The following is a 25808-nucleotide window of genomic DNA, read 5'->3' on the forward strand; positions in this document are numbered from 1 at the left end:
TAATCTATGAGTTTTCAGATTAATGGGCAGATGCAGGGAAGGTGGCCTACTTTGCCAAGATTGCAAAGCAACAAGATGGTGATGCCTATACTAGAACTGAGTTCTGCATTCTAATCTAGTACTTGCCCTCTAAAAAAATCTTTTTCTAGTGTGTTTTTTCTTGATAGAGCTTTCAGTTGTAGCTACTGTTCAGTTCTCTTTTTTTCTCTGTTTGACTATCATTTATGCCTTTTCTAAAAATAATAGGAGGAAACACCAATTGGAAGCCTCCACTCAACTGTAAGATCTATAATTACCTGAATAGGATTGGATGTTTCTTCCTTCATCCTCGTTGTAGTAAAAGAAAAGATGCTGCTGATTTTGCCATATGTATGCATGTGAGTGATTGTTTTATTCAAAATCTAATGTGAATCTAGGACCCATTTGGAATTTTTTCTTCACTTGAATCGTAATGACAGTATAGAGCATTCTTCAGTGCTATATTTTTGTATAAAACCTTCTACATAAGATTCTGCTGATGACTAATGAGAGCAAGGACCCATATCATACTTATTTACTGCTTTCCCCAATTCCTAGCAGACTCCCAGCTACCCATTGTAGACCCTCAACTATTTATAGAATAATGATCAATAGATGACAGTGTATTTGATGTATGCTGAGATACTTTCACATTTTAACATCTCTGAAATTGGGAGACACCTTAACAATCACTGTTGGCCTAGGTGAAATTTGCATTTGCTTCTCTGTCTACCAGTCACCTAGAGAAACTACCAACCTGAGACCCATTTTAAATTAAATTCTCTGCTTAAATGTAAGTCAGTTTACATGTCGCACTGATAACATGAATTTACTCTGTAACCTTGTTAACTCCTGCTTACATTTTAAACCACAAAACATTTTCTTTTCCATCTATTCAGTGCTAAGATTGAATTATGCAGATTACCTTGCTTACCTTCTCTCTATGGCAGATTTATATCTTATTTATCCTTAGATTAAGTGTGTAACCTTTGTAGCATTCCAGCCTCTTATTTGACTTCCTTTGGTATTTTTTTTCTTTCTTAGTGGCACATAAAATAGCTTATCTTATAATTCGTGGCAGTTTACATTTGATTAAATGTGTTATATTTTATTTATGAAGGAGATCTTTGTATCATACTTTGGTGGGAGCTAGAGAACAAGTTAAATAAACCTTTTTAGGGGTGCCTGGCTGGCTCAGTTAGTGGAGTGTGCAACTCTTGATCTCGAGGTTGACTTTGAGCCCCGTGTTGAGTGTAGAGACTACTTTAAAAAAATAATAAAATCGTAAAATAAATAAATAAACCTTTCTAGGTATGTGTTCATACTGAAATAGATGTAATGGTTTAAAACTCAAATACTGATTTTTATCAACATATGCGTTTTGTTCCAACTTAGGCTGGCCGTCTAGATGAACAACTACCCAAGCAGATTCCTTTCACCATCCTCTCAGGAGATCAAGGTTTTCTGGAGCTAGAGAACCAATTTAAGAAGACTCAGAGGCCAGCACATATACTAAACCCTCACCATTTAGAGGGAGATATGATGTGTGCCTTGTTAAATAGCATATCTGATACTACCAAAGGTACGCAGCTGCAGTCACAGTGCAAACCACCCAAGAGGAGGAGACTTCACTGCTGAGAGAAACCAATAAACTGCTGTCCACTAGTGAACTACTGGCTGCTCACTAAAGCATCATGCTCTCATACTTTTTTTATTTTTTCCTTTTCTCCCTTTCATTTTTTAGTGTTTTAGAGAAAGGATAATTTCATAATTTTCTGAAGCCTTTTCTGATATAATAGATAAAATCTGTGTTCATGTATATAAAATACATATTCATGATTTGAAATATGTTAGTATAATTTTGCAAAGCTCAGAATCCAGATTTTCACTATTTCTGAAATTCCAAATTTATCTTCAATTTTTCTGAAAGCTAATTGCTTATAGATTAAACCAGAAAGAATAAATAATACTATGGCAATTAAAAAAAAAAAAAAGATCATTTTAAGAGATTGGCAGGGATGAAATGAAGCCCTGAGAGAGGTTTAGTTCCTTGAAAGAGGTACCTTCCTGTCCTATTCCCAGAACTTAAACTGTCTTCTCTGACATTCTGATATTGTTCAATGAAAGGACGTGCTAATGTTCACTTTCACTACCAAGCATTTAAGAAAGGATGTAATTCTAGGGAATCAGATGAGTTTTTTCATAATTTCTGAAGTAAATGTGAATAGAAGAAAAGAACAAAAGAATAATTTTTAAATATCCTAATGGCTTCCAGTCATGAATAAGATTTGAAGATATTGATGAATGACCTCAATGAAAACGTATCTTTGGCATTTTTATCATAAGCTTTTTTTTTTTTTTAACTCTTAATTTATTTTTGAGAGACAGAGACAGAGCATGAGCAAGGAAGGGGCAGAGAGAGAGACACAGAATCTGAAGCGGGCTCCAGACTGTAAGCTGCCAGCACAGAGCCCGATGCGGGGCTTGAACCCACAAACTGTGAGTTCATGACCTGGGTCGAAGTCGGCCACTTAACCGACTGAGCCACCCAGGCGCCCCTTTATTATATGCTTTAAATTTTCCAACTCTGCTGTCCGCCTAGGTATTTTTTTCTTTCAACATTTTTGGAGCCACATTTTGATTGAAAACCCATTCTGAAAAATTTTGCTCTAATCACTCATTACAGTGGATCAGTTTACTTCTGCCAAGTTAGGAATCTTTAATCTACTAGCCCAACTCTGCTCTTTAAAGGAAAATCAACTCTGTTTTGCATATTTATGTCATTCTTTAGTACTGAATTTTATCTTCCTGTTCTATAATTTTTGTTTTCATCTGTTTGCTTTTTCTGTCTCTGGCTGCTCTTTTTTTTTTTAATCTTTTTCTTTTATTTTTTTGCCATCCTGTCCCCAGTCCTTAACAACATCCACTTAATATCCTGTGAAATACCTAAATTTTTACCTTCTGCCACCCTAGACCACCTTTTTTCCCTTTTCTTATGCTGCTGATTTGGGAAACATTTCTTTGGTAATTTCCAACGTGAAACTTATTATCGGTTTGCCTTTCTTACCAACTTGATTTGGAATGAGAGCTGCATATAAGTAGGTCTGCATGGGTGTATTAGGGTTGGAGGTAAGATATAGGTTATTATATTCTGATTGTTCCCCTCTCAGTGCCCCTTATGCTCTAGGTGTGTGTGTGTTTTTGGGTTTTTTTTAATCAGTTCATAATCAGTGCTCTTATGAATTTACTGCTCTTTGAGGGCACCTGTGTACTTTATTCTGAATTTTTATGAAATGCAGAGATTGTACTACAGTGCATAAAAGAAAGGCATGGGCTTTGGTTTGAATGCTAACTTTGCTGCCTCCGTGCTGTGTGATTTCAGGCAAGTTACTGAACTTTTTCTGAGCCTCACTTTTCATATCTATAAAGTCATAAGAATGATATGTATAAAATGTCTAGCACAGCATATAAAGTACTGTGGGTATTTAATAGCAGCTATTTTTATTATTACTACCATAAGAAAAAAATATGATTCCTAGCCACTACTTTTTATTTCTGTTTTTTCTAATATTTTTTATTGTGGCAAAATATATGGAAGATTCACCATCTTAACCATTCTGAAGTGTATGTATATAGTTCACTGGTGTTAACTACATTTACATTTTGTGCAGCCATCACCATCATCCATTTTCAGAGCTTTTTTCATCTTGCAAACTGAAACTTTATACCCATTAAACAGTAACTTCGCACTCCCCTTTCCCCAACCCCTGGCAAATACCATTCTTCAGTATTTTGACTAAGTACTTCATATAGGTGAAATCATACAGCATTTGTCTTTTTGTGGCTGCCCTGTTTCACTTAGCATAATGTCCTCAGGCTTTATCCAGGTTATAGCAAATGTTAGAATTTCCTTCCTTTTTAAGGCTGAATGATATTCCATTGTATGTATAGACTTTTGTGGGAAATCAAGTAGGTATGTCCTGGGTTAAGAGATTATAAGGGAACACATTGCAAAGCAGAAAACTGCTTTCTGGCCTTGCTGAAAACAGCAGCCAAGCTTTGTTAATATATACCTAGGGGTTAGGTCCTGCCTATGCTCACAAATTCCTTAGACCATGTTATCACATGGAATATTTTACCCTGTCTTAACTTGTTTTTCTGCACGTTTTCTGTACATTCTTAGTGGCATGTAGCCCACTGAGTATTGCACAATGTTATCCTAAATGTCTGCTCAGTAAACATGGGAGCTTGAGAGCAGCTCGGAGAGACTTCCCTAAGCCTCCCTCTTGCATGGAATCTTGAACAATCCTTTCTGTCATCCTCAGCCTTGCTGGACAAAGCCAAAAGCTGAACCCACAGACTGTTTTTTGCTTATCTGTTTGTCCATCAGTGGATGCTTACATTGTATCCATGTTTTAGCTCTTGTGAATAACTGCTATGAACATAGATGCACAAATATCTCTTTAAGACCTTGCTTTTTATTTCTTTTGAATATGTACCCAGAAGTGTAATAGCTGGATCATATGCTAATTCTATTTTTAATTTTTTGAGAAACTTCATACTGTTTGCCATAGTGACTATATCATTTTACATTCCCACCAACAGTGTACAAGGGTTCCAAGTGTTCTGTATCCCTGCTAACACTTGTTGTTTTCTAGGTTTTGTTTGTTTTTTATAGTAGTCATCCTAATTGGTATGAAGTGGGATCTCATTGTGGTTTTGATTTCCATTTCCCTAACAATTAGTGATGTTGAGCATCTTTTAATTTTTTTAAATTTTTAAAGTTTATTTATTTTGAGAGAGAGGGAGCGAACACACAGAGGAGGGGCAGAGAGAGAGGGAGACAGAGTCCCAAGCAGGCTCTGCACTATCAGCACAAAGCCTGACATGGGGGTCGAACTCATGAGCCATGAGATCATGACCCAAGTGGAAGTCAAGAGTCAGACACTTCCGACTGAGCCACGCAGGTGCCCAAGCATCTTTTCATGTGCTACAGCCACTACATTTTAAAAGTAATGAAAATTACTAAAATTAAGTGGCCAAAGATGTGTAGAATCCTTCAATCATGAGTTTTCATTTAGACCTAGATTTAAAGATACTTACGTAGCTAGCTCTAAAATTCAAAAAAAATAAGGTATACTGAATCACAGTATGTTCAGATTCAGTTGAAGACAAATTTTTTTCTTTATGGAAGGCTTAAAGACATCAAATTGACTAGTAGTGAACTTTATAATAAGAAAAAGAACAGTCCTTGGATAACTTTATTCCATCACCTTTCCTAATAAATGGCTTTGAAAAATAGTAGAATAATAGCGTTTGTTTAAAAATGATATTTGATATGTATTGGGATTTAGAAAATTTCTCAGTGTCCACAAATACTGTCATTCTTCTTAGGTCTTTAAGGTACTTTTGGTTACCACAAGAATGCCAGGGTAACTCCTCCCTCCTAGCTTATTAGGACAGTGTTCCTATCTTTAGATTTGAAAATAAGACCGTTTGGGGTGGAAATCATTGGACCTTTCTGAAAATCTGACAAAAAGCTATGTTTCTTTCCTCAAAAATGAACAGGTATAGGAGCACCTGGGTAGCTCAGTTCGTTGAGCATCTGACTCTTAATTTTGGCCCAGGTCATGATCTCAGGGTCCTGAGATTGAGCCCTACAAGAGATTCGTCACTGACAGTGGAAGCTGCTTAAGATTCTCTCTCCCTCTCCCTCTGTCCCTCCTCTGCTTGTATGCTCTCTCTCTTTCTCTCTCTCTCTCTCTCTCTCTTTAAAGTTTGTTTGAGAGAGAGCACACACACATGCAAGTTGGGGAGAGGCAGAGAAAGAGGGAGAGAGAATCCCAGGCAGGCTCCACACTGTCAGCAGAAGGCCTGATGTGGGGCTCGAACTCACAAACCATGAGATCATGATCCAAGCCAAAGTCGGATGCTTAACTGACTGAGCCACCCAGATGCCCCACCCCTTTCACTCTAAAATTAAAAACAAAAAAACTTGTATATGCAATATCAAATACAATTTCAGGGGCTTTGTGGTCTCAAGGCTCCTAGTTACTGATTAACCCACAAAACTCTTTAGAATATGACAAAAATTCATACTGCAAGTAACATACAGTGAGAAGTTCTCTCATATTAGTCATTATTTTATAGACAGTTTGCTGATTTTTCAGGTTTTGTAAATCTCCATCATAGCATAAACAAATGATAGAAGTTTGAACCTGTTATTTCTTTATAATTTTTCAGAAATTTTCTATTGTTAGGACCAGAAAGTGGTATTACTGAACTGGAGCTTCCTATATAAACAAGGAAGAATCTATTGAATAGTGTCATGAGAATCTGTGACAATGTTGTATCTTTAGTTTTTGCCAGTTTTTCAGTTAATGGAAGGTTTTTTTCAGGAAGTATTTTTCACAGTAGAAATAAATACAGTCTGAGCGGCTGGTTCCCTATATAAATGTCAAGTCAGTTCACCATAAGATATTACTTTTTTTGCTTGGTAGGGAGGGAACAGCTAAGTAGCTTTACTACTGGTACTTTTTAAAATCTCTCAGAGCCAAAGCATAAGAGACTCTCAAAAACTGAGAACAAACTGAGGGTTGATGGGGGGTGGGAGGGAGGGAAGGGTAGGTGATGGGCATTGAAGAGGGCATCTTTTGGGATGAGCACTGGGTGTTGTATGGAAACCAATTTGACAATAAATTTCATATATTAAAAAAATCTCTCACTTAGAGTAAGTCATTTACTCTTTCTGGCAACATAACCCTTTAGACTAAATTTGAGATTTGAACGTGGCATGGCTTTTGCCCTGTAAATTAAATTCTCTCTCCTTCTAAGCCTCAGGATTCAATCACCTACATTTTGATTACAGCTATGATAAATATATAAATCTCTGTAGAGCTATTTTAGAACACCTATAATTTGACACCTTTGGCCCTCTTATCCTTCATTAGTTCTATTTTATATTGTACTCACTTTTTAAAAATGTTTATTAATTTATTTTTGAGAGAGCACAAGCAAGGGAGGAGCAGAGAGGATGGGGGAGACACAGAATCTGAAGCAGGCTCCAGGCTCTGAGCTGACAGCTCAGACATGGGACTTGAACCCACAACCACGAGATCATGACCTGAGCCAAAGTTGGACACTCAACCAACTGAGCCACCCAGGCGCCCCAGTTGTTCTCACTCATTTAAAACTTTACAGGGGATGCCTGGGTGGCTCAATTATTTAAGCATCTGGCACTTTTAGTTTTTAATGTTTATTTATTTTGAGAGAGAAATCATCAGTGGAGAGGCAGAGAGAAGGGAAGAGAGAATCCCAAGCAGGCTCCATGCTCTTGGCACAGAGCCCAATACTGGGCTTAATCTCAGGAACCATGAGATCATGACCTGAGCTGAAATCAAGAGTCAGTCCACTGACTGAAATCAAGAGTGAGCACCCCAGGTGCCCCTAAGTGTCCAACTCTTGATCTCTACTCAGGTCTTGATCTCAGGGTCGTGAGCTCAAGCCCTGCATTGATTCCATGCTGGGTGTGAAGCATACTTAAAAAATAAAATGAAAAAAAAAAACTTGCCAAGAAACATGGATCCTTTCTAGTAATCCTAATCAGAGGAGCCAGGTATACTTTCTCTTCCTCTAGATCTTTTTTTTTTTTTTTTTTTTTTTTTTTTTACATTTTATTCACAAATACATGTTCATTCTAACTCGACTCATTTTCCGAAGATGCAAATATAACTTGTCACTTAAATGTTTTTAAGGAGAGAAAAGGAACTAATCTTTATTGAGGGCCTACAATGTGCCAGCCACTCTCCTGGCTGCTTTTTATATTTGTAGTGGTTGAATATGTTTAAACATGTTTAAAGAACAACTTCCACATGTTATTTAATTACCTTTTCAACACTGTGAGGTAGGATGTGTTAAGATCATCCCATTTCGTGGAGGTCCAGAAAGGTTAAAATAAGCTACCTGTGGCCACACAGCAAGTATTTTTCTCTTTATCAGTATCTCCTGGTAAGGCTGAGCCTTTTACTGATACAAATATCTGATTTTATGATGTAGAGAATCCAGTGCGAATTATTGACTCTAACCATCTCCTTGAAAAAGATAAAGACGTTTTGCTGTAGTGTTGACAACACAATTGCAGAGTTTATATAAAGATACCAAGTATGAGAGTTTAACAAAAATAACATTTAGGAAGATGTATGGGGGTGGACAGAAAATTAAAAGATTTGATTGTGAGTTTTGGTATTGCTGATTATATATCAAACACAGCCAAGGAAAGTGATCAGCACTGTGAGTTCCCTAATATCTTTCATAAAAACAAACAAACCCCTATCTTAGCCATACTTTATAATGGCTGAATTTCTACATCACCTTTTCTTTTTCTTTCTTTCTTTTTCTTTTTCTTCCTTCCTTCCTTCCTTCCTTCCTTCCTTCCTTCCTTTCTTTCTCTCTCTCTCTCTCTCTCTCTCTCTCTCTCTTTCTTTCTTTCCTTCTTTCTTTTTCTTTCTTTCTTCTTTTCTTTCTTTCTTTTTTCTTTCTCCATTGGTGGCAATTGCTTATATAAAAAGTTCTGGAGGTGCCTGAGTGGCTCAGTGGGTGAAGCCTCCAACTCGATTTCGGCTTGGGTCATGATCTCCCCACTTGGGATTCTCTTTCTCCCTCTCTCTCTGCCCCCCCCCCCCCCGCCACTTGCTCTTTCTCTCTCTAAATAACTAAACTTTAAATAATTAAAAAAAAAAAAAGAATTCTATGGGCTCTTAGAGATCTAATTATATAACAGAAGTTAGCTGTATCTTGTAGTTTAGTTGAAGAATATTAATTTATGTAAAATTTTCTTTTTAAAAACATAGTTTTGTATGTTCAGTTGTTTATAGTTCTTTAGTAATTAAACATCTTTGAGTTTTATGTAAAGTATTAACTTCCCTAGACTATTTTTTCAAGGTTGAACTTGATATTATGAATTAATTCAGTGTGAAAGCAGATTTTACTATGCTTCAAGATAATTTTTGTTGAATCTGAGTACCATAGGGCCTAGGACTTTGTCATACCTGTTTGGTGTATGTCATCATTTTGGAATGAATGGATGGAAGGAAGCATTAAGTATCATTGGTATCTATGGAATCATACCAATTACACAAAAATTTTTAAGTTTTTATTTATTTTGAGAAAGATACAGAGACCAAGTCGGGAAGGGACAGGGAGAGAAGCAGACAGAATCCCAAGCAGGCTCCACACTGTCAGCACAAAGTCTGATGCAGGGCTCAAACTCAGGAACCATGAGATCGTGACCTGAGCGAAATCAAGAGTTGGACGGTTGACTGGGCCACCCAGGTGCCCCCCCAGTTACACAAATTTTTAAAGCCATCTTAAGTATGAAACATAAAAGTTCACCCATGTCATGAAAATGTGGCTGACAGAAGTAGCATCATGCTGTATCCAGTAGTCATTATATAAAATAATTGTTGAACTTAATTCTAAAAGTCTGCCAGTTGTTTCTTCAGCCTGTTACTGAGACTATCCACAGGTTGTTGGTTAGGACACCATCCTAAAAATCTATGTGATACAATTAATTCTTTGTAAGTCAATGAAAACAGGAAAGAATATTCATGATTTTCTCTGTTCTACAGGTGGGGCTGACTGAGGCAAAGAAAACCTTTTTTAATTTTTGCAACCTAGTGTCATGCTAATCCTTGTGATTCAAACCTACACTTTTGCCTAAGCCTTGTATGCAATGATGAATTGTTTAGTCCAGTTAAAACATTCTGCTTTTGACTGGCATTGCTTTTGAATTGAAATAACAGAAACCTTGGGTACTTTCTCATTGTTCCTAATGTCTTTAGGCTTAATTTGTTGTTCTTCAGATAGTAAATGTAAAGTTTTATTTCCCTAAAACATAGCTTGAAATATTTGAGTTTGTAAGTGTACATAACAGATTATAAAAACAGCATTAGTATTTTTGCTGGAATGGCAAAAGATGGCTTACAACAAATTTCTGCAACAAAGAAATATAAGTGAAATATAGTGATTTTTATTTATAAATACTAAAAATCTTAAATTTTTAAATGTATATTTAAGTTTTTACCTATTTTCCACAAAAGCAAATATGTCCATATGACTTATATTCAGGTATTTAATTTCTGATTCAGTCACTATGATGTATATATTGATTTAAATGTAGTTAAAGTGATAAATCAAGTCTTTGCTCACTGGTTCAAATTTTAAGTGACTTTTGCAATACCTGATCAGTCATATCATTTTTATATAGACTTAGGTTTTCATTATGAAAGTATATAAGACATCAGGTAAGTGAGTTTGTGCCATGAAGAAGTATTGCTAATTTAAGCCTGTGGTCTCTATGGCAATGATGCATGATAGTCAAAATATAGAAGAACTTTATCTCATCATTTTAGAAATTTTAAGATGATTTCATGTAACTTAAACTTGGGAGTTTATTTGCTAGATTTAAACAAACATACTAGCTTTTCTTAATTTCTAGGTTTTTTTAATAATAGAATTTTATATTAACAGTTGTGCTAAAATAAATTTTTCAAATAATTTGAATATAGAGCTGAAATTGAATTAATTTCATTAGCCTTTTTTCCCCCTTGATTTATTTAAGTAGTATTTGGTAAGCATTTTTTAAAAGGAAACCTATAGGAAAAGTGGTATAATACTAATGAATTGTAATTAGTAAGCTTTGCTATGGTAGAAGTGATTGAAAATAATATTGTTTGAGACTACATAAATGATGGCACAATAACTGTTTCAGAAATATATTTGTATTTATTCTGCCTTACAGAATGTGATAGTGATGATAACCTGGGTATAAAAAATACTTCAATAGAAGAAGAATTCACATCCACAGAAGGTAACCTAATGGAGTTAATCCTTTTCCTACTTCACTGTATCTGTATTTTTTAATTGCTCCCCTTCTTACCACTTCATCCACTCCTACTCCCTCCTATTAACCTCCTACCCCTGAGTTTCAGAAATATTGTTTCCTTGTTTAAAGGAGAGTTTGCATTTTCTTTTTTTTTTTTTTTTTTTTTTTAAACATTTATTTATTTTTGGGACAGAGAGAGACAGAGCATGAACGGGGGAGGGGCAGAGAGAGAGGGAGACACAGAATCGGAAACAGGCTCCAGGCTCTGAGCCATCAGCCCAGAGCCTGACGCGGGGCTCGAACTCACGGGCCGTGAGATCGTGACCTGGCTGAAGTCGGACGCTTAACTGACTGCGCCACCCAGGCGCCCCGAGAGTTTGCATTTTCTTATGGAAGTTGAATCAAGGACAAAAGCCTAAAATAATTATTTTCTGACCCTTTGCAGAAAAAGTTTTCTAACCCTAGGCTAGGAGAAGATTTTGGTTTCCTAATTTTTCTTTATTTCAAGTAGTATTGAATTAAGAATATTATAAGTTAGGGGCACCTGGGTGGCTCAGTCAGTTAAGCATCCAACTCTTGATTTCATCTAGGGTCATGGTCTCACGATTCATGGGATCAAGCCCCACAAATCCTCCACTAGTGCGGAGCCTGCTTGGAATTCTCTCTTTCCCTCTCTTTCTGCACTTTTCCCCCTTGTGCATACATGTTCTCTCTCTCCTTCTCTCTCTCTGTCAAAAAACAAGAATATTACAAGTTAAATGTGGAACTATGAAAACAAGCACTTCTATCTGATTATTAATGGGCTGTTTCTATAAATTAAGTCTTTCCCTCTTCTTAAAGGAAAAGCTGTTTTCTTCCATAGGTTAAAGAGAACTTTTTTATTCACATCGAATAGTTTCCTGGCTGTACCACTATTTAGTTGTGTCATATGCTTTTATTTTGGTTTTTCCATAACAGACTGTGCTTTTTAATAACCATAGGGAAAAACAAAACAGTGATTTTAGAAAATGGTTTAAGCTTCACTGAAGAAGTTTAACTATTTCAATGACATCTTTAACCTTAAAGGACAACAGAAGTCTTAATATATTCCAATAAAGTATTTGTTGTTGGAGATTTGAGAATGGGAATGTGGAGACTAGAATGTAGGGAGGAAAATGTGGCTAAACAAGCATAGAATAGCCCAGCTGATTTATTTTCTGTGTATTTGCTTGATCTCTCACATAATGCAATTGTTTAAGAGCATACCCTGGGGGCTTCTGGGTGGCTCAGTCGGTTGAGCCTCCAACTTTGGTTCAGGTCATGATCTCTCGGTCTGTGAGTTCAAGCCCCACGTGGGGCTCTGTGCTGACAGCTCAGAGCCTGGAGCCTGTTTCAGATTCTGTGTCTCCCTCTCTCTCTGCCCCTCCCCCACTCATGTGCTTGCTCGCGCTCTCTCTCTCTCTCAAATAAATAAGCATTAAAAAAATTTTTTTTAAATTTTTTTTTTCAACGTTTATTTATTTTTGGGACAGAGAGAGACAGAGCATGAACGGGGGAGGGTCAGAGAGAGAGGGAGACACAGAATCGGAAACAGGCTCCAGGCTCCGAGCCATCAGCCCAGAGCCCGACGCAGGGCTCGAACTCAAGGACCGCGAGATCGTGACCTGGCTGAAGTCGGAGCTTAACCGACTGCGCCACCCAGGCGCCCCCCAATTTTTTTTTTTTAAAAGAGCATACTCTGTGCTATTAGGAGTTTAGGAATTTGAGTCTGGCAGTGGACTTGATTCATCAAAACTCTAGTCTTATAACCAAAATTCAGTGGTTAAATAAAGTTGGCAGTAAATCTGCAACCTAAATGGAAGCAAGTTTTTTTGACCATCTTGTTTTCCCAACATGGTTTTTCAAGGTCTGGCTCACTGCTTAGCAGCCACATAATAATGAGTTAAACAAATGAAAGAACTTTCGTGAGTTAAAAACAAAAACAAAAAACCTGCCACCTAAGTTGTTTATCAAGACCACTAAAAGATAAACACCACTGAGCATCTAAGTAGTTCAGACTTGGCAGCCTTTATTTTCCACTCATGACTTAATCCCATGGAAAATGCCACACAAAATTATAACTTTTAAATAACCACCCTTGAGGAGCTTTCACAGTTTTTATGGTTCCTAGCTGACCCAGGAAATCTGAGATATGTATAATGCAATGTGTACCAGAGTTTCTAACATTTTGTTATCTCTGGCTGTTTTATGATTTGGAGAGTTTTTACATTTTTGTGATTCTTCAGTTTGGCAAAAAGATTGCTATTAAAGAATTCAGGAAAAGATACTTTAAACTACTTGTCATATGAGGTAAGAATGTAATGCTCTAATTCTAAGAAAAATCAAAGTGTTATGTGTGTGTGTGGTTTTTTTTTTTCTGATGCTTTATATAAATAAGTTTGACAGCCCACAGTGTTCCATGTTAAGTTAAGGAATTTGGTCTCTGCAGTTTCCTCTGATACTCTTCTTTTTCCCCTTTCACCCAACAAGAACTAGCTCAAATATCATCTCTTAAGTTGCACCGTAGAGACTTGACATTTTGTAGGCATTGTTGTTTGGTCATTACTTTTAGAGTTACCCTTTTTAGAGAGAGCTAACTGCTGCCTCCTCTAGCCTTCCTCTGTACCATACCAAACATATTTATCTGCTTGTGTATTATCCCCTTGAGAAGTAGGATCATGTGTTTTGTTGTTTTGTCTTTTTTTCAATAGCACCTAGCTCCTGGTGTTTGGCACTAAAATGATTGCCTGTTGAAGAATATACTTATAACAAACTCAGAATATGTTAGAGCTAGCAGGACCCATCTCTCTAAAGCTAAGTAAGGGAAATTAAGATTAAGGCCATTTGGGGGTGCCTGGGTGACTCGATTGAGCATCTGACTTCGGCTCAGGTCATGATCTCGAGGTTCGTGAGTTCCAGCCCCTCATTGGGCTCGCTATTGTCAGCACAGAGCCCGTTTTGGGTCCTCTGTCCCCCTCTCTCTCTTCCCCTCCCCATGTCTCAAAAAAATTTTTTTAATTAAAAAAAAAAAGATAAAGGCCATTTGGGTGAGATAAGAGTGGGTGATTTATTGACCCTGCACCATGGAAGCAAAGTGGTATTTTAGTGCAGACTTATTAGCAAAACTTAAAAAAAAGGTTAAATAACTTCTCAAGCCTCTTTTCATTCTTTTTCTTTCCGGCACAACATTGTAACTGCCTGACAAATAGTGGCAAAAGGCAGGATAAATCTTGTGACTTTTTGCCTTGAGGAATGGTAGTTTCCTTACCCACACTATGTACCCCCATGATGATTTGTCTCATTCTTTGCTGCTGTTCTCTATAGACCAGTATCAGATTCTGACTACCCATGCCAATCATAAATATCTTCTGTAATCTATTTTGTATACCAGACAGGGGAAGTAGGGACCACATAGTATGGTGGTATAGAGTGTAGACTTTGGATTCAGACTGCCTTGGTTAAAAACTCAGCTCTCAATTAATAGCAGTCATCATATAATTAATATTATAAGTAGTAAAACATTGTGGCTAGTTGAATGAACAAATACAGAATAAGAGAGAATAATATGTTTATTTTTTAATTCAGCTAATGTTTAAGAAAACACTAATCTCAACAGCTCTGTAAGAGTCAGAATATTCTCTTCATTTTACATAAAAATGTAGTCTTCTAAACATTAAGTAATTTGCCTCCAGATTCTCAGTCTCAAAATGATGGGGCATGATTCATATATAAGTATCCTAACTCCTATTACTGAGTTCTTGCCTATTCTGCAATAATTACCTCTTTTTCAAAATGAATGAAATTAAGGCAAAGACCTACTTCCCACAAATTGTCTTTATTTCTTCATATAGCTTTCCGTTATTGTTTAATGTTCTTTCATTTCAACCAAATGGATTCCCTTTAGCATTTCTTGTAAGGCAGGTCTGCTAGTAACAAACTCCCTTACCTTCTGTTTATATGGGAAAGTCTTCATTTCTCCTCCATTCTTGAAGACTAGTTTTGCTGGATATAGAATTCTTGGTTTATAGGTCTTTTTTCCAGCACTTTATTTTTTCTTTCTTTTTTTTTTTTTTTTAATTTTTTTTTTTCAACGTTTATTTATTTTTGGGACAGAGAGAGACAGAGCATGAACGGGGGAGGGGCAGAGAGAGAGGGAGACACAGAATCGGAAACAGGCTCCAGGCTCTGAGCCATCAGCCCAGAGCCTGACGCGGGGCTCAAACTCACGGACCGCAAGATCGTGACCTGGCTGAAGTCGGATGCTTAACCAACTGCGCCACCCAGGCGCCCCTCCAGCACTTTAAATATGTTATCTCACTGCCTTCTGGCCTCCATGGTTTGATGAAAATTAAGCTATTAATTTTATTATTGAGAATTTCTTATACATGATGAATTGCTTCTCTCTTGCTGCTTTTGTTGTTTTTGGCTTTTGACAGTTTGATTATAATGTGTCTCAATGTGGATCTCTTTCAGTTTCTTCCTGGAGTTTGTTGAGCTTCTTGGATGCATAGGTTCATATCTTTCATCAAATTTGGGCTATTTGTTTGCCATTATTTCTTCAAATATTCTTTCTGCCCCCTTCTCCTTCTGGGGCTCCCATAATGCCTGCCTTCCTGCATTTGATGGTGCTCCACTGGTCTCTTAGCCTCTGCTTGCTTTTCTCCATTTTTCTTTCTGATCTTCAAACTGGATAAATTGCCCTATCCTCAAGTTTGCTGATTCTTTTTTTTTCTGTTTGCTTAAATTTGTTAAACTTTTATAATGAATTTTTCATTTCAGTTGTACTTTTCAGCTCCAGAAGTTCTATTTGCTGGCTTCTCATACTTTCCATCTCTTCATTGATAACTTCATTTTGTTCATACATTGCTTTCCTGGTTTCCTTTAGTTCTTTGTCCATAATATACTTTAGCTCTTAGAACTTATTTAAGACAATTGATATAAAGTCCTTGTCCAGGAAGTCCAATATCTAGGCTTTCTCAGGGACAGTTTAATTCATTTTTTTTTTCCCTTCAAATGGGTCATACATTTCTGTTTCTTTGTATTCTTTGTTTTTGTTGTTGTTGAAAACTGGATATGCAAATACTACAGTACTTCTGGAAATCAGATTATATCTCTTCCCCACAGTTTGCTGTTATTATTAAAGGTTGTAATTGTCTGTTTGGTTGGTTGTTTTTCCAAACTACAGTTGACCCTTAAACCCAATGGGTTGGGGCACTGAGACCACCCAACACACAATCAGAAATTTATATTCCCAAAAACTTAACTGCTAATAGCCCGCTGTTGACTGGAAGCCTCACCAATAACATAAACTGTCAATTAACACATATTTTGTATGTTATATGTGTTATATACTATTTTCTTAAATAATCTACAGAAAAAAAATGAAGAAAAACATAAGGAAGAGAAAATACATTTATAGTACTGTACTGTATTTGTATTTATCAAAATCCATATAAAAGTGGACCCACACAGTTCAAACTTGTGTTGTTCCAAGATCAGCTGTATTTTTGCAAAAAATACATGTCTGGTCCTCAAAGTATCTAAGTCTCTATTTTTTTAATTTTTTTTTTTTTTAATAGTATCCACACCCAACATGGGGCTCGAACTCACATGCTCTTCCAACTGAGCCAACCAGGCACTCCTGAATCTCTGTTCTTTTAGCTTGTGTTCAGCTAGTGTTTTACCAGAAACTGCCTTGATTACCAGAAGCTCAAAACAAAACAAAACAACCTTTCTTAGTGTTTGCAGTTTGGCTCTGTGCTGAAGCTCTTCAGCATTTAGCCAGGCTTGCACTGGGCCTACAAATCAGCCAGTGGTGAAAGCTTAGGGTCTTTTCAGGTATTTTCTTAGCGTGCATCCTGTCCTAGGGCATGTGCAGGTGCTTTTGAATGCCCTAATTTCCCGAAGAAAGTTTCTGGGGGTTTTCCTTCTAGGTGTTTATTAGGCAGTCTTTTGTATGTCTCAACTATAATCTTTTGCTCCAGGCTATGTTTTGTTGTGTGTTTTTTTTAATTATTATTCACCTTAAAATGTTTTGAGCAATGCCCACTGCTTTTTGTTCCTAAATGGGTTCTGAGCAAGGCAAAACAGAGACATATGCCTTGTATCCATCCTTTTTGTAGCCCCCAGAGTCCCCAGACAGACTAAAACAAACAAACACAGTAATTTGTAATTTCTACTGTACTCCATCTGGAACTAGGGACCAGAGTCCCATACCAGGAACATTCTCTGTTGTTTTCAAGACTGCTGCCAAGTCAAGGAGGTGGTGAAGAAAGGGCAAGTAAAAATACCACTAGGCTTTCCTCCTGGTTCTTTTTTAAGTTTATTTATTACTTATTTTGAGAGAGAGCATATGTGCATGGGCAGGAGAGGCAGAGAGAAAGTGGGGGAGACAGAATCCCAAGCAGGTTCCATGCTGTCAACTCAGAGTCTGACTTGGGGCTCGATCCCAGGGCCGTGAGATCATGATCTGGGCCAAAATCAAGAGTCACTTAACCAACTGAGCCAGCCAGGTGCCCCTTTCCTACTGTTTTTATGTTGTCTTTTTCTTGATTTAATGTTTGCTTAGTTGCTGTGAACCTTTGAATGTTTTTCAGACTTTGGACAAAGTTGTTTCTGATGGTTTCTGTGTGTGTTTCAGTGTTTCTGTGGAAGGATGGGTGTTTGCAGCTGGTTACTCCACCATTTTGTTGAATTCACTCCAAGACTGATTTTATTTCTTCTTTAAATGTTTTAGAGAATTCACTGGTAAAACTATCTAGGCCTGGAGTTTTCTTCCTGGGAAGTTTTTTGATAATAGATTTATTTTCTTTAATATATATAGGTGTTCAGATTTTGTTTAATTTTGTGTCAGTTTTTAGAGAATTGTGTTTTTCAAGAAATCTGTCCATTCTAACTAAATTGTCAAATATACCAAATGTACTTTTTATTTCTGTAGGATCTGTGGTGATATTTCCTCATTTGTTACTGATATTGGTAATTTTTGTTTCCTGTCTTTCCTGATCAGTCTAACTTGAAATTTATCGATTTTTTTTATCTTTTTCAAGGAATGAACTTTTTTTTTTAAGTGTTAATTTTTTTTGAGAGGTGGGGACGGGAGGGTAGAGAGAGAGAGAGAGAGAGAGAGATTGGGAGAGAGAATCCCAAGCAGGCTCCATGCTCAACGCAGAGCCTGATGTGGGGCTCCATCCTATGATCCTGGGATCATGACCTGAACCAAAATCAGGAGTCAGACGCTCAACCAGCTGAGCCACCCAGGTGTTGTTCCTAGTTGTTTTGATTTTACATAGATCTCATTTCTCTGTTGAGATTTTCTATGCATTCATCCTTAAGTCCTTGAAAATACAAATTTTCTAAAATTCTTTTCTCCTAATTCCAACAGCTCAGTTATCTTGGGGATTAGTTTCAATTGGCTATTTTTCTTGACTGTTGGGTTACATTTCTTTTTCCCCTTGCAAATCAAGTGATTTTTGATGTATATGGATATTCTGGATGTACATTGCAGATTCTTTGGATTTTGGTTTTGTTTTTTTTTTTCTTTTGAAGGCGGTTACCTGATAGACCTAATCTCCAACCTCTGCCTCTTCCACAGCAGGCAGTAGCTAAAGTTGCTTACTTCTTTTACTTCCAAACTGTTGTTTTTCACTCAGAATCTTAGATCGTCTCCTTTGTATGCAAAGTTTAGAAGTCAACTAAAAATTGGTAGATTTCGAGGATCCTCCTTCTGTTGGTTTCTTGTTTCTTCTGGAATACCCTTATTTTTTCAAAACTTCCTTTCCTTTCCCCAGCTCCACTTTCTAGCTTCTATGATTCAAACTCTGTCTATGATGCCTTAAGCCACACAGTTTCACTTCCTGGGTTAAGTTTTATTCTTGTTCTACAAGGACTGAGGAATACCGTGAGGCAATAAAACCATAAAGCTGAAAATTGAACCCTGTGCAGTTTGCTTCTTTCAGTGATCAGCTTCTGTCCTGTTTCTACCTGATTTTTTTGTTCTCCAGTGCCTTAAAATAGTTCATAATTGTTATCTACGAGAGGGCTAATCCACAATAAGCTACTCCACTATTATTAGAAGTGGAACCATTTAATTGTTTTTGTATATTTTTAGTTTTCTGTTTTCTTTTAATTGGTTTGTAAGTTATATACCTTATTTCTATTTTTTTGTGCTTATATTGGCATTTTGCCACATTTTTACGTGTAATTTAAAAACTAAAGTATACCTACATGCTGTCTGCCTCTGCAATAAGAAAAGGACTCTAAAACCCTTCAATTCTGATCCTCTCCTCCCAACTTAGATGCTAGTATTCTCCAGTGTTTGGTTCTCTGGGTGTAAATGTGTATAGTATAATGAACACAAAAATTGTACAAAAGATCTTACATCCCTCAGGTTAAAAAAATGGAATAGCACCAGCATGTTAATTTCCTGGGGCTGCCATAACTACATACTACAAACTAGATGACTTAAAACAACAGATTTATTGTCTCACAGCTTTAGGGGTTAGAAAACTAAAGTCAAGTTGTCTGTAGGGCCATTGTCCCTCTCCTAGCTTTTAGTTGTTATAGGCAATCATAGGCACTCCTTGGTTTATGAATGCATCACTCCAGTCTCTGCCTCTGTCATCATGTGGCCATCTTCTACCTGCGTGTCTGTCTTCACATGGTATTTTTTTCTTATAAGGACACCAGTCATGTTGGATTAGGGCTCACCCTAGTGACCTAATCTTAAATTGATTATATCTGCAAAGACCCTATTTTCAAATTAGGTCACATTCCTGGGTACTAGGGATTTGGACACATGTTTGGGTGGAACGTAATTCAACAACAACCAGTACCTTAGAAGTGTCCCCCTCATTTCTCTCTTCCAGTTACTTCTCCTGCACTCCTTCCCAAAAAAGGTTAGTGGCCACTATCATGTCTTGAAATACTAGTTTAGTAGTGCTCGATTTTGAACTTTATTTAAAGGGGATCATACAGATCATCATTGTCCAATATAATTTTCTGTGATGAAAATACTTGATATCAGCACCCATATGGTTGCTAATATTCATGTGTGGCTATTAAGCACTTGAAATGTAGCTTAACTGAGGAACCGAATCTTAAATCTCATTTAATTTTAATTGATTTAAATATAAATAGCCACATAGAGTCAGTGGCCATCATATTGGACAGCACAAGCAGAGTCTATATATTCTTTTGTGTCTGGGTGCCTTTTTTTTTTTTTTTTAATGTTTATTTTTGAGAGAGTGCACAAGCGGGGAAGAGGGAGAGAGAGGGGGACAGAGGAGCCAAAGCTCGTTCTGTGCTGACAGCAACAAGCACAATGTGGGGCTCAAACTCATGAACCATGAAATCATGACCTGAGCTGAAGTTGGAAGCTAAACCGACTGAGCCACCCAGGTGTTCCTTTGTCTGGGTGTCTTCTAGTCGAGTTGTTTTATAGATTAATCCAGGTGTTAGCATGTAGCTTTTGTTTGTTCATTCCTAATATCTGAATAATATTCTATTTTACATATATATCTCAATTCACCTATTTATAGACATTTGCTTTGTACTTTTTGTCTGTTGCAAGTAATACTACTGTGAATGTTCTCATACATGTCTTTTATTTTTTTTAGTTTTTTTTTTAACGTTAATTTATTTTTGAGACAGAGAGACACAGAGCATGAACAGGGGAGGGTCAGAGAGAGAGGGAGACACAGAATCTGAAACAGGCTCCAGGCTCTGAGCAGTCAGCACAGAGCCCGACGTGGGGGCTCGAACTCATGGACCGCAAGATCGTGACCTGAGCCGAAGTCGGACGCTTAACCGACTGAGCCACCCAGGCGCCCCCATACATGTCTTTTAATACACATATGTGTGCATTTCTGGGAATATATACCTAGGAGTGGGATTGCTTGTGTTCAACTTCAGAAGGTAATGCCAAATTGTTTTTCCAAAGTGGTTGTGCCACTTTCTTTTGTCCTGTGTTGCATATGTGAGTTCCCATTGATGTACATTTTCACTAATCATTTAAATTATCTGATCTCTTTAATTTTAGCTAGTGATGAATATATACTGTTATTTCTTGGTAGTTTTAATTTACATTTTTCTGATGAGTAAGGTTATTGACCATTTTGACATAATCTTTTGTGCTTTTTCAAATTTCTTAACAGTTTTCTTGTGGATTATTTTATTGATTGTTCAGGGTTGAAAATTTTTTAATACTTTCTGGGTACAAGTTCCATGTATTGTAAATATTTTCTCCCACTGTATGTCTTGCCTTTTTACTCATTTAATTTTGTCTTTTTTTTTTAATGTTTATGTATTTTGAGAGAGAGAGGGAGGGAGGGAGGGAGAGAGAGAGAACCCCAAGCAGGCTCCATACCGTCAGCACAGAGCCACACGTGGGGCTCAAACCCACAAACCATGAGATCATGACCTGAGCCAAAATCAAGAGTCGACATTTAATTGATTTAGCCACCCATGCTCCTCATTTAATGGTGTCTTTTAATGAATAAAAGTAATTTTAATACATTCCAAATTACCGTAGTTTTCCATAATATTTTTTTAAATTCTGTTTAATAAATATTTCCCTACACTGAGGTCTTGACGCTGTCCCCTTGAATTATCTTCTAGAAACTGGGCCACACTCTTAATTACTATAACTTTATAATAAGTTTTCATATTTTTTTTTTTAATTTTTTTTTTCCACGTTTATTTATTTTTGGGACAGAGAGAGACAGAGCATGAACGGGGGTGGGGCAGAGAGAGGGAGACACAGAATCAGAAACAGGCTCCAGGCTCTGAGCCATCAGCCCAGAGCCTGACGCGGGGCTCGAACTCACAGACCGCGAGATCGTGACCTGGCTGAAGTCGGACGCCTAACCGACTGCGCCACCCAGGCGCCCCAGTTTTCATATTTTTTATAAGTGTTGTCACCTTGTTTTTCTTTGCTAGGAAGCAACTTGGGTTTTCTTTGTATTTCCTCATCCCTTTGAATTCATCTTAGGGCAACTCCCTGACCTAGAATCTAGCTTTAACTTAACACACATTATACACTAGCCTGTAGCTTTTTTTTTTTTTTTCCTTAATGTTTGTTTACGTTTGAGAGAGAGAGAGCACAAGCAGGCAAGAGGCAGAGAGAGAGAGAGAGAGAGAATCCAAAAGCAGGCTCCAGGCTCCAGGCTCCGAGCTGTCAGCACAGAGCCCATTGTGAGGCTCGGACCCACAAAGTGTGAGATCATGACCTGAGCCGAAGTTGGACACTTAACCTACTGAGCCACCCAGGCACTGCAAACTAAATTTTTAATCTCTTTGAGATTTTGGCATTTCGTGGTTTTGCCTATATCAACTCTTATATGCATTGCCTCAAGTGATTCTAGAAGGTTGTTGACTTTCCATGTCCCTAAATGGAAATAACTTGCAAGTTCCTTATTAAGCTCATATTTATTACAATTCAGCCTGAGACTATATCCAGATTCTTATTGTTTTGAAATACTCAAATTTTATGAAGAAACTGTCAAATCATCCCAAGTGTTGTTGATGAGATCTATATAAAGCATGTATTTATTTTCTGCCCTAAATATTAAAATTCTGTCTTTTAATGCAGATGTGGAATTAGAAGAAGCTATTAGAAGAAGTCTTGAGGAAATGTAATTATAAAGATATTACCACACAACATCAAGTGGCCTTGAAGAGACTCAGAATAATGAATTCTTGAGTTTGTTTTCTAAAGGAGACCAGAAATCTGTTAGTACAGATGTATTTGGAAACACGCTTTTTTTGCTTTTGCATCTGATACTTGCTTTGTATTTTTGTGCTATTTTGCAAAAATGTACAGAGGAGTAGAATACATGTTAATGCAAATATAAATCATGTATTCTAATATAGTTATCACAGTTTTCCAGTCAACTTTGAATTTATATATTTAGGTTAAAAGAATTAAAAAATAGAGAAGCCCTTGACTATTGTTTATATGTTTCCCAAATAGCATTAGTGCTTCAATTTTATTTGTACTGTACAATGATTCTAGTTTATTTTTTTAGAGTGAAAATGAATATAAATAAAGCTGTCATAGATCAGTTTTCCTGTAAATTCCATTTCTTATGTGGCACTAGTATAGAATACCATTGAGATCTTTGTTTATGATTATTAGAAGAGAGTAATGAAAACTGATCATGGAAACAGATTAAAATTTTTACCAGCAGTGTTCTTTGTGGGTTTCACTCAGATGTATATTCCTACTTTAACTGGGGCAGCACACTGTAGAATTTAAAAAAAAAGACAAACCCTAATTTCTTTGAAATTATTAAAAAGAAACCTTTCCATTCCTTTTACCTGCTTAGACTATCATGTGACTTGTATTATCTACTATTTAAAGGGAATGATGTCAAAATGTTTGCATAGAATTAAATGTATTTTTAATAATATTAGTCTTTTTCTATATATATTTGTGTAAACATAATCTTCAAAAAATAATGTTAAAGGTCTACTCAGGAGTAATCTTCCTTAATTAACCCTTTAAAATTTTTATTTCATTGTAAGTGTCTTCATTTTAATTAATCATTAAATTGTCAGTCTCCAACATTTCATATTACCCATTTAATTTTTAAATGTTCAGGCTCCATTGTGAATAATAAAAAACATTACATAATTAGAAGACTAAGAAGGGCTTATCACAGTATCTTTGTGTATATGCTTCATGACCAGAAATGTCTTTCCTAAAAATTTTGAGTAGTAATTCCATACAAAACTTAACATTTTCTATAAATATAAATTTTTTCTTTAAGACAAAAAAAAAATCATCGCTAAAATTTTCTTCTTTGCAACCAGATATTTTAGTGTAAAATACAATTACTGCTTGTTTTTGTTTACTATAGTCTTTCCAATCCACATTGGAAACAATTTGTGTTTTTATTTCGTAAGATGTCAGTTCTGTCCTACCTGCTTTTATTTTTTTTAAGTAGACATGTAGGTTGAGAACTTACCATTTTTCCAAAATGACCATATTGTACTTTTCATTTGTATGTTAAAGTCATCAAGCAAGGCTTTAGGAGGTAGTCATGAGCTGGACCTTAAAGAGCTTTCCAGGAGCTTGCTTGCTCAATAGTGAGGAGCACAAAGGATGATCCAGAAAGAAGAGTGCTGAAGCAGATGTGGGAAAGAGAAATCAACACCTCTCTGCCAGAGGTGCCACACACAGATGTTCTGTTAAGAAGTTTTTGTGGTGTGTATGGTAAAGAATAAATGAAATTTTTTATATGACAGTAAAGGGATATTTAATCATGACCATTAAAAAAAGATAATTGGGTCGTTCAATATTTTATTTAATAATTGTCACTGATTATATTTCTACTTGTTAAGCAATTAAAAAGTCATTTTTTAATTACTTCATAATTTGAACTTAATTTAGACACAAAGAGGAGAGGTAATTAGATGGTATTACAGAAAATTATATGTATTATTATCAAAAGTGATTAAAAAAACAAAAGTAAATATGTTTCTGACATTGACAAAGATGCTTATCTTCATTACATCATTAATTTATTTTTCTTTCATGCATTCCCTCACACAGTATTTGTTGAGTACTTACCATGTGCCACTGACTGTTCTAAGCACTGGGATATACCAGTGAGCAAAGCAAAGCCCACACTCCTTTATGATTTGCATAACTGGTGAAGAGAGGGTTGGATAGAGTGTTATACATTATCATAAACAAGTGTATCCAATGGTGGTAACTAAAGAAGGAAAAATAAAGAAGGGAAAGATCCTGTTTCTGAGAATTAATGGTGTGATCTGCCTTCTTTAGAAGGGTTACTGTAATTACTGTATTGAGAATATACACCAGAGGCAAGAGGAGAAGTAAGACCAGACAGGAAGGTGTTGGGAGTAATCCAGGTGAGAACTGATGGTGGCTGGGACCACGGTGGTAGCAGTGCAATTGGAGAGAAGAATCAGTACATTCTAAAAATAAAGGGGAGGGGATTTACTGATGGATTGGATCTACAGGATAGGAGAGAGAGAGAGTCCAAGATGATTCTAAATTTCCATGATATACTTTCAAACCATTCACAACATCTCTTTGGATTCCAAGTTTGTATCATGATAATGGCAAAATATATTTAATGAGGTCAAATAATCCCCTACACCAATAGTTTATTAGTATTTAGATGGAGTTCAGAGGGAACTGGAATCCAGACTTACAGCACTCCTCTCTGTTCAGGTATTTAAATGTCTTTGATCTCAGATTAAAGGTGGTAATTCAGCTTTAAACTGTTATTATCTATCATTTAATGTGCCCTGTATATATATTCTCATCCTTGCAATATGAGGCGGACAGCTATAATGAGATGGGAGCAAAGCACAAGTTTTTAAGTACATAAATCTTTGTATTCCCTGTCCTGTTCTTTCACTGACCTTTATAGTGTCTGCCCTAGTGACTTGCCGTATCTTTTTAACAGATTTAAATCAATTGGATGTGAAAGACAAAGAATGATGGGGTAGCTTTTTCTTTCTTTCCTTTTTCTCCCCCCCTCTGTAAGCTTCAGTGGTTTTATCCAGGCTTTCATTTATTCCACCTCAGGAAAGGAAATGTTGAGACAGGGTCGGGCAAGTACAGACTGCCAAGGAGCCGAACTTAGATGCCATCGGTGCCACAAAGGAACCTTTTCTCCCCATATCAAAGGATTTTAATGGTTTTGGTTTGGGCGTGAATTAGGAGAGCTGGGAGAAACTAAGCGAAGCCATCACTGGGTAATACCCACAGCCTACCATTAGGTACCTTGGCTTGTGGGGAATTGGCTACATCCAGGCTGCACAGAGTCGGGGGCGCCCAGAGGTAGGGGTAGAGGGCTGTTCTGTGAGCCTCCTCTGGGGTTTCGGTTGTTTCCAGGTCTGGAGAGCAAGAAGGGGC

General features: G+C 36.8%; 1 protein-coding gene across 7 annotated transcripts in view; it reads left to right on the forward strand.

Moving 5' to 3' along the window:
* The window catches only part of ZNF451 (zinc finger protein 451), an 88726-nt gene extending 64048 nt beyond the window's left edge, over positions 1-24678 (forward strand). For 2 of the 7 annotated variants that reach the window (XM_043591705.1, XM_043591707.1), the window contains 4 exons: positions 247-377; positions 1414-1600; positions 10817-10885; positions 22506-24678. In XM_043591705.1, the coding sequence (XP_043447640.1) occupies positions 247-377; positions 1414-1600; positions 10817-10885; positions 22506-22552 (434 nt within the window). In that variant the 3' untranslated portion in view covers positions 22553-24678. Of the gene's footprint in view, positions 1-246; positions 378-1413; positions 1601-10816; positions 10886-19782; positions 20110-22505 lie in introns of those variants that run through there. The other 5 variants (XM_043591706.1, XM_043591708.1, XM_043591709.1 and 2 more) reach the window with 5 other exon arrangements.
* Positions 24679-25808: the final 1130 nt, after the last annotated feature.

The sequence above is a fragment of the Prionailurus bengalensis genome, chromosome B2, assembly GCF_016509475.1.
Source record: "Prionailurus bengalensis isolate Pbe53 chromosome B2, Fcat_Pben_1.1_paternal_pri, whole genome shotgun sequence".
NCBI lineage: Eukaryota > Metazoa > Chordata > Mammalia > Carnivora > Felidae > Prionailurus > Prionailurus bengalensis.